The sequence below is a fragment of the Neomonachus schauinslandi genome, chromosome 1, assembly GCF_002201575.2.
Source record: "Neomonachus schauinslandi chromosome 1, ASM220157v2, whole genome shotgun sequence".
NCBI lineage: Eukaryota > Metazoa > Chordata > Mammalia > Carnivora > Phocidae > Neomonachus > Neomonachus schauinslandi.
Window position 1 is genome coordinate 159611135 of NC_058403.1, and position 19105 is coordinate 159630239.

At 42.2% G+C, this 19105-nt stretch overlaps 1 protein-coding gene and 1 pseudogene across 1 annotated transcript; one reads left to right on the forward strand and one right to left on the reverse strand.

Moving 5' to 3' along the window:
• Positions 1-34: 34 nt before the first annotated feature.
• LSM3 (LSM3 homolog, U6 small nuclear RNA and mRNA degradation associated) lies at positions 35-12945 on the forward strand. Its single transcript, XM_021694993.1, has 4 exons — positions 35-213; positions 1623-1733; positions 4380-4475; positions 12635-12945. The coding sequence occupies exons 1-4, from the start codon at positions 193-195 to the stop codon at positions 12713-12715; spliced, it is 309 nt and encodes a 102-aa protein (XP_021550668.1). The 5' UTR covers positions 35-192; the 3' UTR covers positions 12716-12945.
• Positions 12946-18493: 5548 nt separating this feature from the next.
• On the reverse strand, positions 18494-18651 carry LOC110585112 (annotated as a pseudogene).
• Positions 18652-19105: the final 454 nt, after the last annotated feature.

The window sequence follows — 19105 nt, forward strand, 5'->3', positions numbered from 1 at the left end:
CTTACAGACCTAGTCTACGCCCATGAAGCTCCGCCCCAGCCTCAAATGACCAATACAAACCGTACGAAGCAAGACGGCGCGTAGCGGATTTCTTTCTCCTTCCGGCGCATGGCATTTTCGCATTTCCTGAAATAATAGTGAGGGGGCTCGCGTTCTCTCGCGAGAGGCGGGAAAGGGCGCAGGGTTTGAAACATGGCGGACGACGTGGATCAGGTGAGTGAGTTTTGAGGGGCTCGCTCCAAAGCGGCCTCTCCACTACCAGTCCTGGCGCCGCTAAAGGAGCACTAGGGCTCTGTGGTGTATATGTTATAAAATTACTGTGTATTTGTTAATATGCCTCCCCACTAGAATGAACTGCTTGAGGGCAGGGACTGACCTCTCTATCCTAATCTAGTAGTTAGCTGGTTCTTAACAAACACCTGTTTAACTGGGGAGGGGGACCAGTTCAGGTCAGGTTTGGCTCCCCCCCTCCCCCCATCTAGCTTTTTAAGGCTGTAGAGCTTGTAACATTCGGTCACATACCTCCACTAGCCTAATGTACTCACTGAAGAAGCTCTCCTTGAATAATCTTAACAACTCCTGGCTTCAACCGTCCCTTGCGTTTGGATGACTCAAAGTCATCTTAGCCCTGATCTGTCACAGTTCTTTAATTGGTAATAACAAGAACCATTTCTAAGTACTCTCAGATTGCCAGGTACTATTTTAAATACGTTAAATATGTTGATTTAATATATTAGCTCATCTAATACTCAAAAGAATTGTGAAGGGAAGATAGGGCTTCCTCATTTTACAAACAGGGAAGCTGATAATTAGAGATGGCATGATTTTTAATCTGAATTCATAAGTAGCACAGGGCACCTGGGTGGCTCAGTCGGTTAAGCCTCTGACTCATGATTTCGGTTCAGGGTGGTGAGATCAAGCTGCACATGGGGCTCTGCACTGGGCATGGAGCCTGCTTAAGATTCTGTCTCTCCCTCTGCCCCTCTGTATGTGACAGCACGTGCTGTCTCAGAAATTAATTAATAATACAGGTGTGAATTCATAAGTATCAGATTCAGGAGTTGAACCCATACTGCCTGACTTCAAAGCTAGTGCCTTCAACCATCATTCTATATATTCATCTTGCTGGCCAGTTGGTACCCTAAACTCAACCTGACCCAAACTGAACCCATAATCTTCCTTCAAACTTTCATCTTTCCTTAGCATTCTGATTAGTGTGTGGTAATCATTAATGTTTTTCAAATCACTAAATGATATTTGAGATAAGGTTAAAGGGTCAGAGAGTGACTTCCTATAACTGAAATTGGGTCAGGCAGTTTGGATTTTGAGGAAACAAAGTACAGTCATGATTATTTTGCTGTATAACTCCTTCCTGTATATGTATGTTTCAGCCTTCATGTATATAGCACTTACTATGATCCAGACTCTGTTCTAAGCCTTCATAATGTCATTGAAGCCTCATAACAACAGTATTAGGTAGGCACAATTATTACTCACATTTTACAGGTTCGGAGACTGAGGCATAGAGGGGTTAAGTAACTTGCCCACAGTCACACAGTATAGCAATGATTTGAACACTGCACTCTCTAGTAATATATTACTAAGCCTGTTTCTTTTATCAGCAACAAACTACCAACACTGTAGAAGAGCCCCTGGATCTCATCAGGCTCAGCCTGGATGAGCGAATTTATGTGAAAATGAGAAATGACAGAGAGCTTCGAGGCAGATTACATGTAAGTAAATTTATTAAATTACCTTGAAATCAGATTATTTCCTTGTCATCCCTTCCTAACCCTACTCCTTTGAAATATAAACACTGTCCAGTGTAGAGGAGTATTTTGAATGTAGATGAGAGAAAGGTAGGTCACTCGTATTTGTACAAGCGAAAGACAACTACCTTTTATTCATATTTTTTAAGAGATTTTATTTATTTATTTGACAGAGAGAGAGAGAGAGAGTGAGAGCAGGAACACAAACAGGGGGAGTGGGAGAGGGAGAAGCAGGCTTCCCGCTGAGCAGGGAGCCCGATGTGGGGCTCAATCCCAGGACCCTGGGATCATGACCTGAGCTGAAGGCAGACACTTAATGACTGAGCCACCCAGGCGCCCCTGTTCATATTTTTAACATTTTCTCAACAAAACTGATGTGTTTATTAAAGAACATTTTCATTTTTTCCCTTCTGTTTATTTGTAAATAGCATTTACTCTCCATTCTTATTTCAGTGTTCTTTCAGTTACTGATATGTACATAAATTTTTGTTTTCTTGTGAGAAAAATTAAATAGCCCAGAAGTACATAGAGTAAAAGGTGAAATCCCATTTTTTCTTTTGCTAACCATTTAAAAATGGGTCTGTCATCTTTCAGATCTTTTCTGTATATTTCCACACATATACATATATGTGATCACATGCATATATTTGCACTGTATACACCACCTCTAAATAAAAATGGATCTTACTATACATCTTTTTGAGCACCTTTTTCTTTAATCTTTCTTGAAAATTATTGATCATGAGTATGTATAAGTCTCCTTTATTTTTAATGGCTGTATAGAATTCTGTATATGGTAATAGTGGTTTTTAAGATTGTTTTCTATTTCTTACTATTATAAATAATGCTGTAGTATGTATCTTTGTATATATTTTTTTGTGTATGTCTGCAAATATTTCTATAGGACTGGTCCTTTGAAATGGTCCTATTTATTCATAATTCACAATTATGAATATAATTCATAATTTATTCCACTGAATGTTTTGCCTTTTCTTGACAACTTGTTGTTTTCTTGAGTATATTGTTTTTATTACTGCCATTCTACCTTAAAGTGATTTAAAATAGCTAATATTTATTGAGCATTAATTACATGCCAAGTGCTTTTATTATAAGTGTTTTGTATGGGGGTGTCTGAGTGGCTCAGTCAGTTAAGCATCTGACTGTTGATTTTGTCTCAGGTCATGATCTCAGGGTTGTGGGATTGAGCCCCACCTCAGGCTCCACACCCAACACAGAGTCTGCTTGTCCCTCTCCTTCTGCTCCTCCTCCTGCGCTCTCTCTCTCTTTCAAATAATTAAAAAATAAATAAATAAATACGTGTTTTGTATGTAATACCTCATTTAACCTTTATAATAATTCTATGAGGGTAGATACTCATTAGTCCTGTTTTGCATTTGAAGAAGCTCAGGCTCAGGAAGGTGAAGTTACCTGCTTAAGGTGACACAGCCAGTAAAGGGAGGGCCAGAATATGAACCTAGGCAGTCTGACTGCAGCCCTACTCTTAAGTACGCTGATTCCACCTTCCATAAAACCTAAAGGTAAAGAACCTCTTGTATTTGGAAAGGAAGTAGGGACCTAGGGAGACAGTAGTCTTAATACGCAGCTAGCTTTACGAGAAGAGGAACCCCAGGAAATGGAATAGTGACAACTTTGCCAAGAAAAATAGAATTGCTTAATCATGTGGGCCAGTGGCATGTCGACAGACACCCCAGGATATGTTGTCTAAGCTCTCGGAGGCTTCTTCAGTTCCCTGCTAAACTTGATTGCCTCTATACTCAATGGCCCCCAGCCTTCTGTGTGTTTGTTTTCTGGTCCTCATGTATAGATTTTTGCTCTTGTTAGTGTGCTTTGCTACCACTTCCCCACATGGCTGATGGGCTACTTTTATTTTGGTGTGAGCTGGTAAACCATTTAAATTTAACACTGTTAGAAGTAAGCCTAAGTGGGTTCTGAACAAGGCCCCTGGAGTTTCACCTTTCAGTAAAATATATGAGCTTTGGAGTTTGGATTGAGGACATCCCTGAATATCAGAATTGCAACATTTATTGATTGAGCCCACAAGTGCCAAACACAGTTTATTTTGGCTAGGTTTTAAGTGGGCAGGGTGTTGCGCTACTTACTTTACATGGTGGTGTTTAGTGTAGGACAAGGGAGGGTTGAAGGGCAGTGTCTTATGCCTTTGGGAGACCACAGTACCATCATCTTAGCAGTTAAAGAATTTTATTTCCTTTACTGCCTCTTTCTTGTCATTTTGTTACAGAGGGAATTGAAAGAAGTCTACTGAGAAGTGATGAATTTGCTTTTTTTTCATAATTAAATATTATAAATGATGTGACTGCCGTGGATGACCAGTAGGGTGGACACTTTAAAAAAAAATAATTTCAAATTATTTTGAGTAAACTCATTTTGGGCCAATATAAACAGCTTTGCATTTTTATCAGGTCAATTAAATTATCACTGGAAATAATTTGTGAAGAAACAGTGTATTACTAGCAGAATTATATTTTACTTCCGTATAAAAGTTTGTGGTATAAGTATTGTGCAGAAGACCTGTTCATTGTTTCTTAATTTGATTGTTAAATTTTTTGGTCCCTCACCTTTCCACTTTAGGCTTATGATCAGCATTTAAATATGATATTGGGAGATGTGGAAGAAACTGTGACTACTATAGAAATTGATGAGGAAACATACGAAGAGATATATAAAGTAAGTCGTGCAGTTCTGTTCCTCACTTTTAAAATGTCAATTGTTCTTAGTATCCAACAGCTTCTCACTACTTACAGGAAGCCTGTCATGATTTGATACCTAATTGGACTCAGTAAAGTATAGCAATCAAAAGCAAAAGCTTTGGGGTCAGACAGACCTCGTTTCCAGTCCTGGTGTGGCCATGTCCTATCTGGGGTACCTTGGGCCAGGGAATTAACTTGGCAGATTTAATTTCCTCATTCTTAAGCAGGAATACTACCACTTACTTCATAGGGTTGCCAGTATTCATGGATATACGTGAGTGTAAGATGCCTATGTGTGCTAATATATGAGTAATGCTGGACAGTGTTCTTATGTTTGATGTGGATCTGAGCTGTCAATAATAAAAACTAAAACTGAGAAATTCTAAAAATACTCCTTAAAAGTAATAGTAAGCCTATTACATGTTAATGTAAGTAACATTCTTATTAACAATAACTACTAAAACAAAATGGTGAGAAGCATCTTTGTTTTACCTTTTTGCAAATTTCTTTAATGCCTGGCTTAATTGATAACATCTAGATTCTCACATCTTTCTCTGCATTTAATCTGTCATGATATGTTATAGTTGAAGAAAATACGGCCTCACAGAGAGGTAGTTAGAAAAAGGAGGAGTATTTTTTGTGGATATTTGCCTTTGATGCTACGTTAAAACTCAACAAGTGGTAGTTTCTTAAAGGTTAGTTGTGGGACGCCTGGGTGGCTCAGTTGGTTAAACCTTTGGCTCAGGTCATGATCCCAGGGTCCTGGGATCGAGTCCCGCGTCGGGCTCCTTGCTCAGTGGGGATCCTGCTTCTCCCTCTGCCTGCAACGCCCCCTGCTTGTGCTCTCTCTCTCTGACAAATAAACAAATAAAACCTTTTTTTTTTTTTTTTAAGATTTTATTTATTTATTTGACACAGAGAGCAAGAGCAGGAACACAAGCAGGGGGAGTGGGAGAGAGGGAAGCAGACTTCCCGCGGAGCAGGGAGCCCGATGCAGGGCTCGATCCCAGGACCCTGAGATCATGACCTGAGCCGAAGGCAGATGCATAACGACTGAGCCACCCAGGTGCCAACAAATAAAATCTTTAAAAAAAAAAAGGTTAGTTGCAGTGTGGCATCTGAGACCATTATCGGTGAACTTTTCATACTCTTACTATATGCAAATTCATCGGTCTACCTTTGTCCTTTCAGTGGATCTTTTACCATGCAGGATTCTGTAACATCAGGCACTGGTCATTTGGAAAATATTAGTTTGTGGAGTTATGCAGATCTTCTGAATCTTGGCATATTTCATTGTTAAATATAAAAAGAGAACATCACAGTTAAGTCTTCTAAGTATTGGGAAGCCAGTCTCTGACTCTCCTAGAGCATAGTGGTTTAAAATGTAGACTCAGATGGTAGGACTGGATTTAAATCTTGACTCCCTTGCGTACCAGCTATTTAATTGTATCACACTACCCAACCTGTCTGTGAAAAGTGCCCTTGTCTATAAAATGGGGTCGGTAATAGGACCCACTTTATACAGCTATTGAGGATTCATTGAGAGGTTACATGAAAAGCCTTTAGATTAGCCACAGGCACATAGTAAGTGTTCAACTATTAGCCTTTGTTGGTTTTTGTAGTTCTGCTTTATCCTGGCTTTCCTTCTGTCTTCAACCACTGCTGACTCCTTTACAAATTTTCTTTCTTTCTCCCTGTGAACATGGGCTTTAAAAATTTGATCTACATTTTTTTTTTCCCTCAGACATGTCATTTAGTCACTATCATATGTGATAAGCCATGAGTCCATACCAGTAATCAGTACAGCACCAAAGCTTGAGCTCTTCACAGATCTAGGCTCAGATTTTTGCTGCTGGTGATTAGTTTCATGACCTTGGGCGAGTTATAGAAACTTCCTAAGCCTTGGGGGCTTCTGTAAAATGACAGCTGTGCCTGCCTCCCAGGATTATAACAAGATGCACTAAATTCGGTGTGTGTAAAGCTTTGGCATGTGGTGATTGGTGGCCATTGTGATTGTGGATAAATCTGTGTCTCCAGTTTCTTTCCTTTTCTGAGCTTCACTCTTTCATATCCAGTATTCTAATTGAAAATATTTTTACTTTGGATGTTATCTTGAACTCAGTGCATCTAAAGCTAAATTGCTGGTGTTCTTCACCTTCAAAACAAGGTCATTCTCAGGGTGCCTGGGTGGCTTAGTCGTTAAGCGTCTGCCTTTGGCTCAGGTCATGATCCCAGGGTCCTGGGATCGAGCCCTGCATCAGGTTCCCTGCTCTGTGGGAAGCCTCTTCTCCCTCTCCCACTCCCCCTGCTTGTGTTCCCTCTCTCCCTGTCTCTCTCTCTGTCAAATAAATAAATAATCTTAAAAAAAAAAAAAGTCATTCTCTATTCCCTCTTTCTGTTCATGATTTTCTGTTATTTAGACCATAAATTGCAGAATTTTCTTGGACTTCTCTTTTTCAGTCACAGTGATCAAGAAATAATTCAGTTGATTCTTCCTTCACGCTGATTTAAAGTGTCATTTTCTTTCCTATTGCCATGACTCTAGCTCAGGCACTTCCCTTTATGTCCACCTCCATTTCAGCCCATGCACAACTGACTGCCAAAGTAATTGTCCTCAAATAATGCTTTCATTTGTTACAGTCATGCTTAGAGACATTTAAAGCTTTCTATGGCTTGTAGAGCAAAGCACAAGTTCAGGCTAGGTTAAGACCCTCCACAGTGTGATTGAAACTTTCTAGTCTCCTCTCTGATGACTCCTCTGGCCACGTTGGTCCACTCACTGTCTTCAGAGTGTGCCCTCTGTAGTTCTGCTTCTATGTCTTTTCCCATAATGTATCCCCTAACTGGAATGTTGCCCTTGTCTCTTTTCCTGCAAAGCCTGTTTCAAGAACTGCCTCAGTCCTAACTCCTCAGTGACACTTTCTCTGACCATCTGGACCTTCTTTCTTCCTTTGGTCATTTCCTCCTTTGATTGGATCTTCCAACCTTTGGCACTGTCAGCTGACATTGATCTTACTGACTCTTCATTTCTATATCCCTTTTCATCATGTGAGCTATTTGATAGCAGAGCCCAGGACATTATTCATTCTGTTCCCCAGAGTGCCATGTTAGCTATGGGTGATGAGTATATGTGCAGGTTGTTAGAGGAATATGGGGGAGGGGAGGAAGTAGAGATAACAAAGTATAGATTTTCCTTTACTTACAGTAGGGTTACAGCCTTAGAAACCCACTATAAGTTGAAAATACATTTAATACACCTACCAAACGTCGTAGCTTAGCCTAGCCTACCTTAAACGTCTCAGAACACTTACATTAGCATACAGTTGCCCAAAATCATCTACCACAAAGCCTATTTATAATAAAGTGTTGCATAATCCATGTAGTTTATTGAATAAGGTACTGAAAGTAAAAAACAATGGTTTTAAGTGTATTGGTTGTTGAACCTCTTGATCACATGGCTGACGGGGAGCTGCGGCTGCTGCCACTCCCCAGCATCACGGGAGAGTGTCGTACTGTGTATTACTAAGCCCAGGAAAAGAAAAAATTCAAATTTTGAAGTACAGTTACTTGTGAATGCTTTTTGCTTTCACATCACAGTAAAGTAAAAAAATAATAAGTCGAAGAACAAAAAAAGAGATAAAAGAGAGAAAATATCCAGGAAGAGAATAGAGAAAGGAGGGAAAGGAAACTGATACATGTTGAATAACTGCTGTGGGCCAAAGATTTACAGGTTTTATTACACTTAATCCAGTAACAGTGAGGCCAGCGGTGTTATTTCCCCCTTTCTAGCCCAGGAAACCTAAGTTCAGCTAGGAAGAGATATGGTAAGGATTTCCAGTGCCAGCCTAACTGGATCAAAGCCTGGGGGGTTCAGTTCTATGTATTAGGGCCTTGGGCTCAAAGTAGTTGATGGTGGAATTGATGGACAGTGAAATCTTGAAGGTAGCAGGATAGCACTAGTTCTTCTGGAGATCTCAGCAGTAGCTGAGCTAACATGGGTAGACTGCCTAGTCTATAAATCTCTAGGATCTGGCAGACCATGCTCGGTCCCTGCTGTTGTGGGCTTTAAAATCTAATTTAGAAAGTGCCCACTATACAGAAAAATTGTGGGTGCCTTAAATGTGAGCAATTAGGCAAAATAGGTTCAGAGAGATAACACTAGATATGGAAAAGTATTCTATCATAACATAAACTTACTCTAATAGTAAACAAGTGGAAACAGGAGGGGTTCGAGAACTAACTTTTGTGCCTGCTGATGTCAAGTGCTATGCTATCCATTTATATACATCATGTATAATTCTAACAGCTCAGTAAAATAGGCCTAGGTTAAAGCAAATTGACATTACTATCTCCAAAAAAGTGTATAGTATGCAGTATTTCCCAAATTTATATAACCACAGTACTTTTTTCTTTTTTTTTTTTTTAAGATTTTATTTATTTTTTTGATAGAGACACAGTGAGAGAGGGAACACAAGCAGGGGGAGTGGGAGAGGGAGAAGCAGGCTTCCCGCAGAACAGGGAGCCCGATGTGGGACTCGATCCCAGGACCCCGGGATCATGACCTGAGCCAAAGGCAGACACCTAACCGACTGAGCCATTCAGGCGCCCCCACAATACTTTTTTCTTAAGAATACATATGGCTACGTAACAAATTACCCCAAAACTTAAAAGCTTAAAAGCACATACATTTATTACCTCACCATTTCTGTAGGTCAGGTATCCAGACACAGCTTAGCTAGGTCTTCTGCTTCAGAGTCTTTGATGAGGCTACACAAGGGCTGGAGTCTCATCTGAAGCTCAGCCGTGGAAGAATCTGCTTCCGATCTCACTTACATGGTTGTTGGCAGGATTCATTTTCTTGAGGGTTGTTGAACAGAAAGCCTCAGTTCCTGCCACATGGGTCTCCACTACTTGGCAGCTTGCTTCATCAAACCTAGCAAGAGAGTTGGCTAGCAAGATGGAAGTCACTTTCTTATGTAACCTAATTATGATGGTGATATCCCATTACCTTTGCAGCATTCTTTTGGTTAGAAGCAAGGCATAAGTTTCACCCACACTCAAAGCGAGGGGACTTCACAAGGGCGTGAACACCAGGAAGCATGGGGATCATTAAGGGCAATTGTAGAAGCTACTTGCCTTGGAAAATGCTGCCATGTTCATTTCTGTTCACTGAATCTCTAGAAAACTATCATTGACTTAATGGAGAATCATTGCAGATGAAGTGGATTCCATAGGAAGAGAAGGAACTTTTAAGTTCAAAAATATGACCACTGAGTAAGGAATTTGAGTAAAATATATCAGTTATTTTGATGAGCACAGACTGTTTCCCTAAACTTGCTGTCCTCGAACGAGATGCATCTTTTGCAGCTCGAAGGAAACCAGAAGGAAGTACTGCTTCATAATAGACAGCAGTCATATGACACTTGTTTCTTGGAGAGCGGTTCTCAGAGTATGTTCCTTAAAGCAGGGAGCATTGGCATCACCCTTGACCGTGACTCATGGGCCACAACCTGACCTACTAAATGAGACTCTGGGCCTGGAGCCTAGGAAACCATCTTAGGAGCTATTAAAGAGGTGATTCTTTATTCACATTATAATTTGAGAGCCACTGCCCTGAGAGAGTGTTATAGGGAAGAGTCAGATCACTTTTTCGGTGACAGTGACAAGTAAGTGTACTTGAGTTTCGTATACTAAACTTACAAGTATTACTTGAATTTTAGTGTGAGGGGTTATTTTATGTTAGTTCCAGTACCCAAGAAGCTCATAAAACATAGTTTTTACATTTTAAAAAAAGTTATGAAAACATAGCCATCATGAGCACACTATAAAGGCACACACTGAAGACACACAAGTTGTGTCTCTCCACAATGTCAGATTATTCAGTCACAAAGCAAGGTTAACATCATTATAAAGCAGGTTCAGGATTCCAAACTCAATGACATTTCACCCCGTGATTAACTTGGCTTCTTACATGACACACAGAACATAAGACAAGCCACACGACAAACAAGATAACACAGAGGGCAGGAAGTGAACAAATTGAACGCCAGATCAGTCTGTGGACACGCAGGGGAGATAAGGCCTCGGTCTCGTCCGGGTCAGCTCTCGGCACTTGCTGCTTCTGATGTTCAGTGAAGGATCTCAGTTCTGTGTGGAGATCAGTCAGGCAGAGAGCCTTCAGCCGCAGCTACCTTTTTGAAGTGGTCAGACGGAGGGGTCCATGTCTGAGGAGTCTGACAGTTTGCTGCAAAAATCCTCTCGTTCTAAAGGGATTTAATCAGTCTCAGGCCCCTGCAGACCTCCTCCGCTTCTGCTTGCTGTCAGTCCTGGGGTGTCGTCAGCTGGTGCTGGTCTCAGCAATAATCTGGTAGCTGCAGTCCACTTAGCTGCTCGTGTCATTGCTTGACGCAGGCCCCTGCGTGACATGAGTGACTCCATCTGGCTCTCTACAACAGCTATTACTAATGTTTTCTGCCTGGCAGAGAGGCAGTTCACTCTGTCAGATCTACATGTGGTCACTTGTGGTATAGATTCCTAGAACTTAAAAAGGATGAATTAATTACCATTGCCCCTCCCACATCCTCTCTTGCAGAGCAGGGACAGGAAAACTGCCAAAAAAAACCTCTCTTTGGAATGGAAACAGCAGAATCCCCTGGGGATGTGTGAAATGTTCCTGTCCTGGTAGTAGAAGTAATGTCTTTTAGGTTAAGTGTGTCCTATGTGATATTTGGGACATACTTACACCAAGAAATTCTTTTCTGTTTATCTAGAATTCAAATTTAATTGAGCAATCTATATTTTTATTTGCTAAATCTGGCCACCCTAAATGGGGGCTGCAGAGTTTTCACAACCAAGTTCTTGCTTATGGTGGAAGACTGAAATAGTTTCTTTGAATGCAATTTCTTTAAAAGCTTAGGACTTCATCTGTGTCTGATCTGTTCACTTCCAATAAATTCTATGGGCCAGTAACCTCAGTCAAAGTTCTTGCCTATACATGGCCTGTCGGTGCCTTTATTTCTTTGGTTTCTTCCCTCTGTTCCTCTCCCTCTCTGTCTAATTAATGTTGACCCTTCGGCCATTTGCTAAAGTAAATTTGGGTGGGAAAGCAGCACCCTTAATCTGATCCTTGCCTCAGGGCTGAGTTTGTTTAACTGAGAAGGTTTAACTGGGCTTAGTCCTCAAAGCTTTTGTTCCTGTTTATTGTCTACAGTTTGGGATCTAAAAACAGTTGACTTTTTGAACCCTGTGAATCCTGTTTCTTGTAATCTTTTCTTGAAAACCAGCTCATTCTTGCCTGGGTTCATCTCTTATACTGCCTTGCTGAGTGCATCAGCAACTAACATTTGGCTTTTTCCAACCTCTTCCCCTAGAACCTATAGGTTTGGGAGGCCCTTAGACTAGTTTCCAGGTCATTGCAGGTAACAGTTGTACCCTACATTTTCTAAGGCATAGGAGGATTTCACATATTCCATATCTGTTTGCTTACTGCCCAAGGCTCGACCTGTAGGCTACTGCCCCAAGGTATTCATTCTACATATTGAGTGCAGGGCATACGGAAGCAACAGCTAATGGCTCAGCACAGCAGAATTTTATTTCTCACCCACATAACAGTCCTGAGTGGAGTTTGAGTTCAGCACGATAGCTTTCTTTCAGGTACTCAGTCAAGGACCCAGGCTTTCTCTGTCTTATGGTTCTGCCATTTCCAGAGTTCATTATCTGAGTCCCATCTAGTTACGTGGGGAAGACCACAGAGGGGCATTCATAGAATGTTAATGGGTCAGTCACTTATTTTTGTTTACTTCCCATTGGTTAAAACCCAGTCCCATGGCTGCACCTGTTTGCAGAGGAACATTAGTAATGTAGTCTAGCTATGTGCCCGGAAGAGGAGAAGAATGGATTTTGGTAGATAGCTCCAGTCTTTGCCCCAGTTGTTGACATCAAGGACAAACAAGTAAACAGTTAATACAGTGGTTCTTTGTGCTACAAAGGTAAGTAAGTGGTCAGGTTTTTAAATCAGTGTGTGTTATGATGAATCTATGTTATTTTTTATTTTGTTTTCAAGTTTCTTTCTCAAAAAATATATACTACTACTATGTATCTGTATAAATGTGTTCTGTCTTTGTTTTCCTCTTCCAGTCAACAAAACGGAATATTCCAATGCTTTTTGTCCGGGGAGATGGTGTTGTACTAGTTGCCCCTCCATTAAGAGTTGGCTGAAACAAAGAATTTATCATGTATGGAATATAGGAGCTTTTGTATGATTGCCTCTTTAAATGTAGAAGACATTCAGAAGAGAAACCTGCGTAAATTTTGATATTAAGAAATGACCAAGGATTCTTCCACTCCTGAAACGAGTTGATTTGCGGATAACTAAAAAATTCTTAAGCTAAAGGGCATTTTAATTTTTTTCCAACCCTTTCAATAAATGTGATCACCAAGATGCAGAACTCTTTTTTTCAGGAATTGATTTGTTCTGTTGTTTTCTCAATTTCTGATTTTTTCCCTTTAAATTAAATTTGATGTTTCCTTTTTTGATATATTTTTTTAATGTGGTCTCCTGTCTTGTGACTTCTTTAAAGCAAGCACACATCTTACATTGACTTTATTTGTACACATTTATCTGTGCATCTGCTAGGTTTGAGGCACCAAGTGGAGTACTGAAAACTACAGTTTTGCCAATATGTGTCCTTCCTTTGAGTCTTCTGGGGAGGCAGTTCTTTAAACCAACAATTGGAGGACAGGGAGATTAGTGCTGATAGAATAATGCACATATAGGATGTCATAAGAGCACAGAGAAGAGCACCCAAAGAATAGTTTGAGTGGGTGGGTGGGTGTGGGGGTGGTATCATGCCATTGTAAATGTGGCCATGAGCTACAAAGCATGATTTCTGTTACTTCTACTTCGATTTATCTCTGAGGTCAGGCTCCAGTGGTAATATACCTGTGTGGTTCAGCTTGGTCATCTCTACCATTGCCGCCCATTTTATGACTCAAAGAACATTTTCCCACTCTTGGATCACAGACCACTAATGATGACAGGTCTACAACAACATACCTGAGTGGCACAATAAAACAAAGTAGCTAAAAAGCTAAGCTCTTTTTATTTCTAGCTTCAGTCAGTCAGCACTTAATACTTGAAAGGGAAAGAGGAAAGGGTATGTATGTGTTGCAGTCTCTAAAACTTTATTTATATAGGACTTAGAACCTGACATCCTCTCCTGAGTAGGTTGTACCCTTTTGAACTGTAGAAAATCTGATATGTGAATGGCTTGCCTGTAAATATGCTGAATGTGTGTTTGTTAATCCATTATCCAGCACAATATGCTAACATATCCACAATATTTTAAGCCATGTGCAGGAAAGACACTTTCGGTAAACATTGTGTAAAAAGGTTTCATTTTCATTATTTATTGTACTTGTCCCTGCAAGTTAATGGAAAAGGGGGAGACAAGTGTGGGCAAGCTGACAGAGGTTTTATCTTACGTGAGTAGACAGGAGAGAACCTTCCTTCGCTTCTGCTTACCCCCACACTTTGTCCTTAGGCTTCAGTATTCTGGGAAGTAACCTGTTTACATCAGCCTGTTCAATGTGGAAAAAAATGGGACCTGTGCTTCTGGTGGTAGCAAGTGGCCGATCCTTTGGATCACTGTTTCCTAGTAGAACTCTTGCCTAGATGATGATGATGATGATCCAGGATGATTACCGTATGTATTGAACACAGTGCACCAGGCAAAAGCAGCCTGTGTGTGTATGCCTGTTTAATCTTTACAACAACTCTCCTGCAGAATGTTACAAGACACTGAAACTTAAAGAGCTCACGTTGCTTGCCTGTGGTCCCACAGCTAGCACAGGGCAGTAGGGTATGAATCTGCTGGGCTCCAACCTGGGGGTTTGGGGGTGGTGGTGGGCATGCTGTGGAGACCCTGGCTCTGGGTAGTACACTGCTCCTAATGCCTACCGCAGCCATGACATGACTGGCATCTGGTCCTCTTGCTCTGCCACACCCTCCAGTTCTTTCCAGGGTTGTTTATTTTTAGTGGCTTCTGATATCCATGATTAGAGCCTGGATACTTCTACTCTATTCTTGGTCATCTTTCTCCTTTTTCTCCTAGAAGTGATAGATTATACTAGAACTTCCGGCAGTGAGGGCTGTTGTTCACACACCAAGGTTTCTAGAAACCTTGGGCTTTAAAATCTGACACAGCTACTGTCATATGCCAGTAAGATTCAGCTGCAACATAGAAACATCCACCCACCTCCTGGCTGCTAAGATACAGGGAGAGGGGCAATAAAAGGTCAACTGCAGGATAACCAACCAGTCGCATGTTAGCAGAGGAGAAGGAGGCAGTGTGGGTTTGGGGAGCCCTTTTGTGGTTCAGGCTACCTACCTGGAGGGTTGGTGCCGGGACTCATTTCTGCAACAGGGGCAGCTCACCCAGCATCCTGACACAGCCCTCATCAAGGCTTCCCCTACAGGGCTGCACGGTGCTGCCCTCTGAGGGTTTATGCAATATGAGGGCACCCTGGAGCCATTCCTTGGACTCCCAGGCTGCACAGCACTCTTGAGCTCTGGCCAGCTGGACGGCCTGTGGTCATTGGAGCTGGTGACAAGGTTTCTGCAACATTGTGTCACAGAGCTCAAGAGGAGCCTTCTGACCATCTCTCCTTTGGAAGCCTCCCAAGCAGATGCCATACCTAGATACCTGTCTTGGTGGTTTCCTGAAGGAGATTGTTATGAATTGTCATTGCTTCCTGCAAAGGAAGATGGACAGACAAAATGTAGGACCATGCATTTATCTTTGAGATGAAATGTGCCCAAATTGAAACCCAAATAACTTGAGTATCTCAACTTAGACTAAAATCATTAGCTACAAGTGGACAATTTTCACACATTTCAAATAGTGATTTTTCTAAGATCTGCATAAACTCAAGTATTTTTCTGTACACCAAAAGAGAAACTGGTTTCATACACCCTTTTATTACAAAAACACCTATTGCCCACAATGCTTTTAGCCTATAGTCAGGAGAGGAATGTTCCACTGGGAGCAATTGCCAGCTGTAGATCAATGCTCATCTGTGTTGGACTGGGAAGGGAACTGAAAATTCCGGGAGTCATCCTGGCAGAATCAAGAGGCTTGGTTGGTGTTTCTGTCACTCAGTTCCAATGAACTGTGTGGGCAAGCTCTACCCTGTAGCAGATCAGGTTTACAACCTACCTGCCGATAGCACTGGTCTCCCTCTCAGTAGGTTCATGTGCTGGTCCGCGGCCAGTCATCATGGTCATGAGAATGTAGGGCTCTCACTGACAAGGCCTGAGCCACACGCCCATCCTGGAACTGAGCAAGATTATCCCCACCTGAGCTGTATGGTCTGCGCGTGGAGGGGGTAGTTCTCTAAAGGGAACCAGAGGAAAGGGTGGATGGGAGCTGGAGACAAAAAATGCCTGTTAGATAGAGATGACCTGTAGTCTTCTAATTATAGACAAAAGACTCCTTTGATTTACTTGATAATTGGTAAAGTTTCTTGGAACACACCTTAGAGTGGAGACCCTGATTTGAAGCCATTGCTCTGGAATCTAGTAGGAGGCCCTGGATCCCGAGGGGGAGCCAGTGTGGGAGGAGCTTAGACTTGTTCCATGACTGGGCCTGATGGTAGTTGGAGTCTCCTCTGGGAGTTAGGTTCGGGACCTGCCACACAGGAGGGTATTAGGCTGAGAGGAGGTACTGGGGTCCTTGGAGCTCTGAGGCAGGTGCGTTACTTGTAGGATGTGAGTGAAGAACACTGAGCCCCACCAGATAGGTTGCTGCTTAAGAGCAGGGACCGTGTACTCACAACCCCTGGCATGGGGGCTGGCCAAGAGTGTGTCCTCAATAAATGCTGAATGAGTCATTGAGTCACAGGAAAACCAGTGACAACACTATGGGTGGAAGGGGAAAGTGGTACTTTTTTCCCTCCAGCTTTATGGAGGTATTATTGAAAAAAATTACAAGATTCCTAAGTGTGCATTGTGGGGATTTGATAGATGTATACATTGTGAAAGGACTCTCACCATCTAGTTAAATGACACATCCATCATCTCATAGTTTTTTTTTTTTTTGTTCTGTTTTTTTGGTCGGTTTTGTTTTTTGGGGTTTTTTTGTTTGTTTTGGTGAGAGCACTTAAGTTCTCTCTGAGCAAGTTGCAATTATACAATATAGGGTTATCAACTCTAGTTACTTGTTTTACATTAGATCCTCAGACCTTACTCACCTTATAGCTGAAGTTTGTACCCTTTAACCAACCTCTCCCTATTTCCCCCATCCCCAGCCCCTGACAAACATTTTTGTATTCTCTAAGGGTTGGACTTCTTTCTTTTAGGTTCGACATATAAGTGGTACCATGTAGTATTTGTCTTTGGCTTATTTCACTTAGTGTTAACTCCCTCAAGGTCCACCCATGTTGCAAATGACAGGATTTCCTTCTTCTGGCTGAATAATACACACACACACACACACGTATATACATAAACACCACAACTTCTTTATCCATTCATGGCAAATAACACTTCCAAGGTGAACTTGGCACACTCTTTTCCAGATACTTGTGATGTCCTCCATAAAACTGGACAATGCTTCCCACTTTTTTGCCCTAGCCATCTTGTCTCCATTACCATTTACCTGAAAATAGCAGTATGTGCCAACTGTAGATACCTAACTAGTTATCAATTTACATGGAAAACTAACACCAAGAAATGAGGAAGCCAAGGCTGAGTGTTTTAAATTCCTTTTAGATCCATTGCTCATTTTTAATACCCAGAGCATGTAGACTCTTATTTTCTTGGCTGCTTCTAGAAGCTTGCTGGATGTGGAAGCAACATGCCCCACTGCAGTTCCTGATACTGATTACTCCAGAGGAATTCTTTTCTTGGCTCCCATCCCACCCACCTCCAAGGCCGTGGGTTTCTGGGCTCTGGGTGTTGACAGCACCTCCAAAGAGTTACCCTTGGTGGGTTGGAAAACTGACCAGAGAGTCTGGAAGTGTGGTAGAGTCATAAACCTGGCTTTAAATCCCAGCTGTGCCATGTGCCAGCTGGGCAAATTACATATGCCCAAAGGTCAGCGGTAAGGATTGGAAAGCATTTATATAAACAGCCTAGGATAGTGCCTGGAATGGCCCTTGACACATCACAGGCACCAGTTGCAAAAACCACAGAAGTGGAGACTGTATTGGAGGCCAGTTCCGTTTTCTAAGGCCATTCATTTATCTTATTCCAACTATCCCCACTCTTTTTCTCCCTAGATAGTTTGCAGGAGGATCATGAATGTGAAATAATATAATTCAATCAAAGATTGTGATCACTAAGTGCTGGGCTCTGTCAATAGAGGACTGAAGAAAACAAAATGAGAACACAATGCTAAGTGCTATAAAGGACGTAGAGGGTAAGGTAACGGAGCATGAGAGTAGCAGGAGAGAAGGCAGAACATCAGAGGGCCTCAGAGAAAGGTTGTCCAACCAGGTAACATTTGAGCAGAATCTACAGAGCTAGAGGGAGCAGGCCCCATTGGGACATGGCAAAACAGCATTGGTCCACGCAGCTGGAACCCGTGCAGAGGCTCTGAGGCAAGAACAGTTTCACCTGGTCAAGGGTCAGCAAAGAGGCCAGTGGGCAGGAGGAGAGTGAGCCGAGGAGATGAGGTCAGAGAGGGACCAGATCCCAGCGACCTCAGTGGTCCAGGTGTAATTCAGCACCCTCGTTGTACACATGGGGAGGAAGAGGCCAAGACTCAAAGAGATCTGCCCACGGCCCCAAGCAAGTCCAAGCTAATCTAGTTCTAAAACCTCAGCTGGGGCCACTGTGTGACTCACTCCAGCAAGCACAGCTCACACCGTAGTCCCTGGGGTTGTGCAAGGTGTAATCTGTGTAGCGGTGTGGCCCCCTAACTTCTGCTCGCGTGCTATGTCACTTCCCTCTTTTTCTTTTTTATCCAAAATGTGTTTATTGAGGTGGTTTCCCGCTCATCTTGGTTCAAAGGGCTGCCTCTGTCTGAAGCAGCAACCTTCTGCAAGCCTTGCCTTTCTTCCTGTGGGCTGGCAGAGGAGAATGGAGCATCTATGGTTTGTGCCTGGCTACAGATGGTGGTGATTTTATACCATGCTGGGCTCTTCACATCCATGAAGTGTAGGAACTGGGGCTGGCGCTTATGTTTTTCTTCTCTTCTGGAGAGGGATGAAAGAGATCTTTGCAGGAGTCATGTTCGTGTGGGAGGTCATCACTGCCAGCAAGGTTACTCTCCTTTTCAAAGGAAGGGATCTTCCTTCTGAGTACCAGCTGCCGTTTAGACCCCATACGAGCTGGTAGCCCATGTTCACCAAGGGCAAAATGACTGTGCTCTCTTCCCCCAAATTGGGCCCTGTGGAAAAGACACAGAGTTGAAAACCAAACAGGATTCGGCTCTCTCATCTCCTGTTTTGTGAATTTTGGCAGGCCTCTCAGCCTTTCGGGCCTCCATTCCTCACCAGAAGGGAAATGAAGAGGAGAGTTTTACCCCTGAGGGGTTTGTGCTAGTCAAGCTGCTTCTAGCCAGGAGAGAGCACCTAAACTGACTTGTCTTGATTGTCAACACCAGG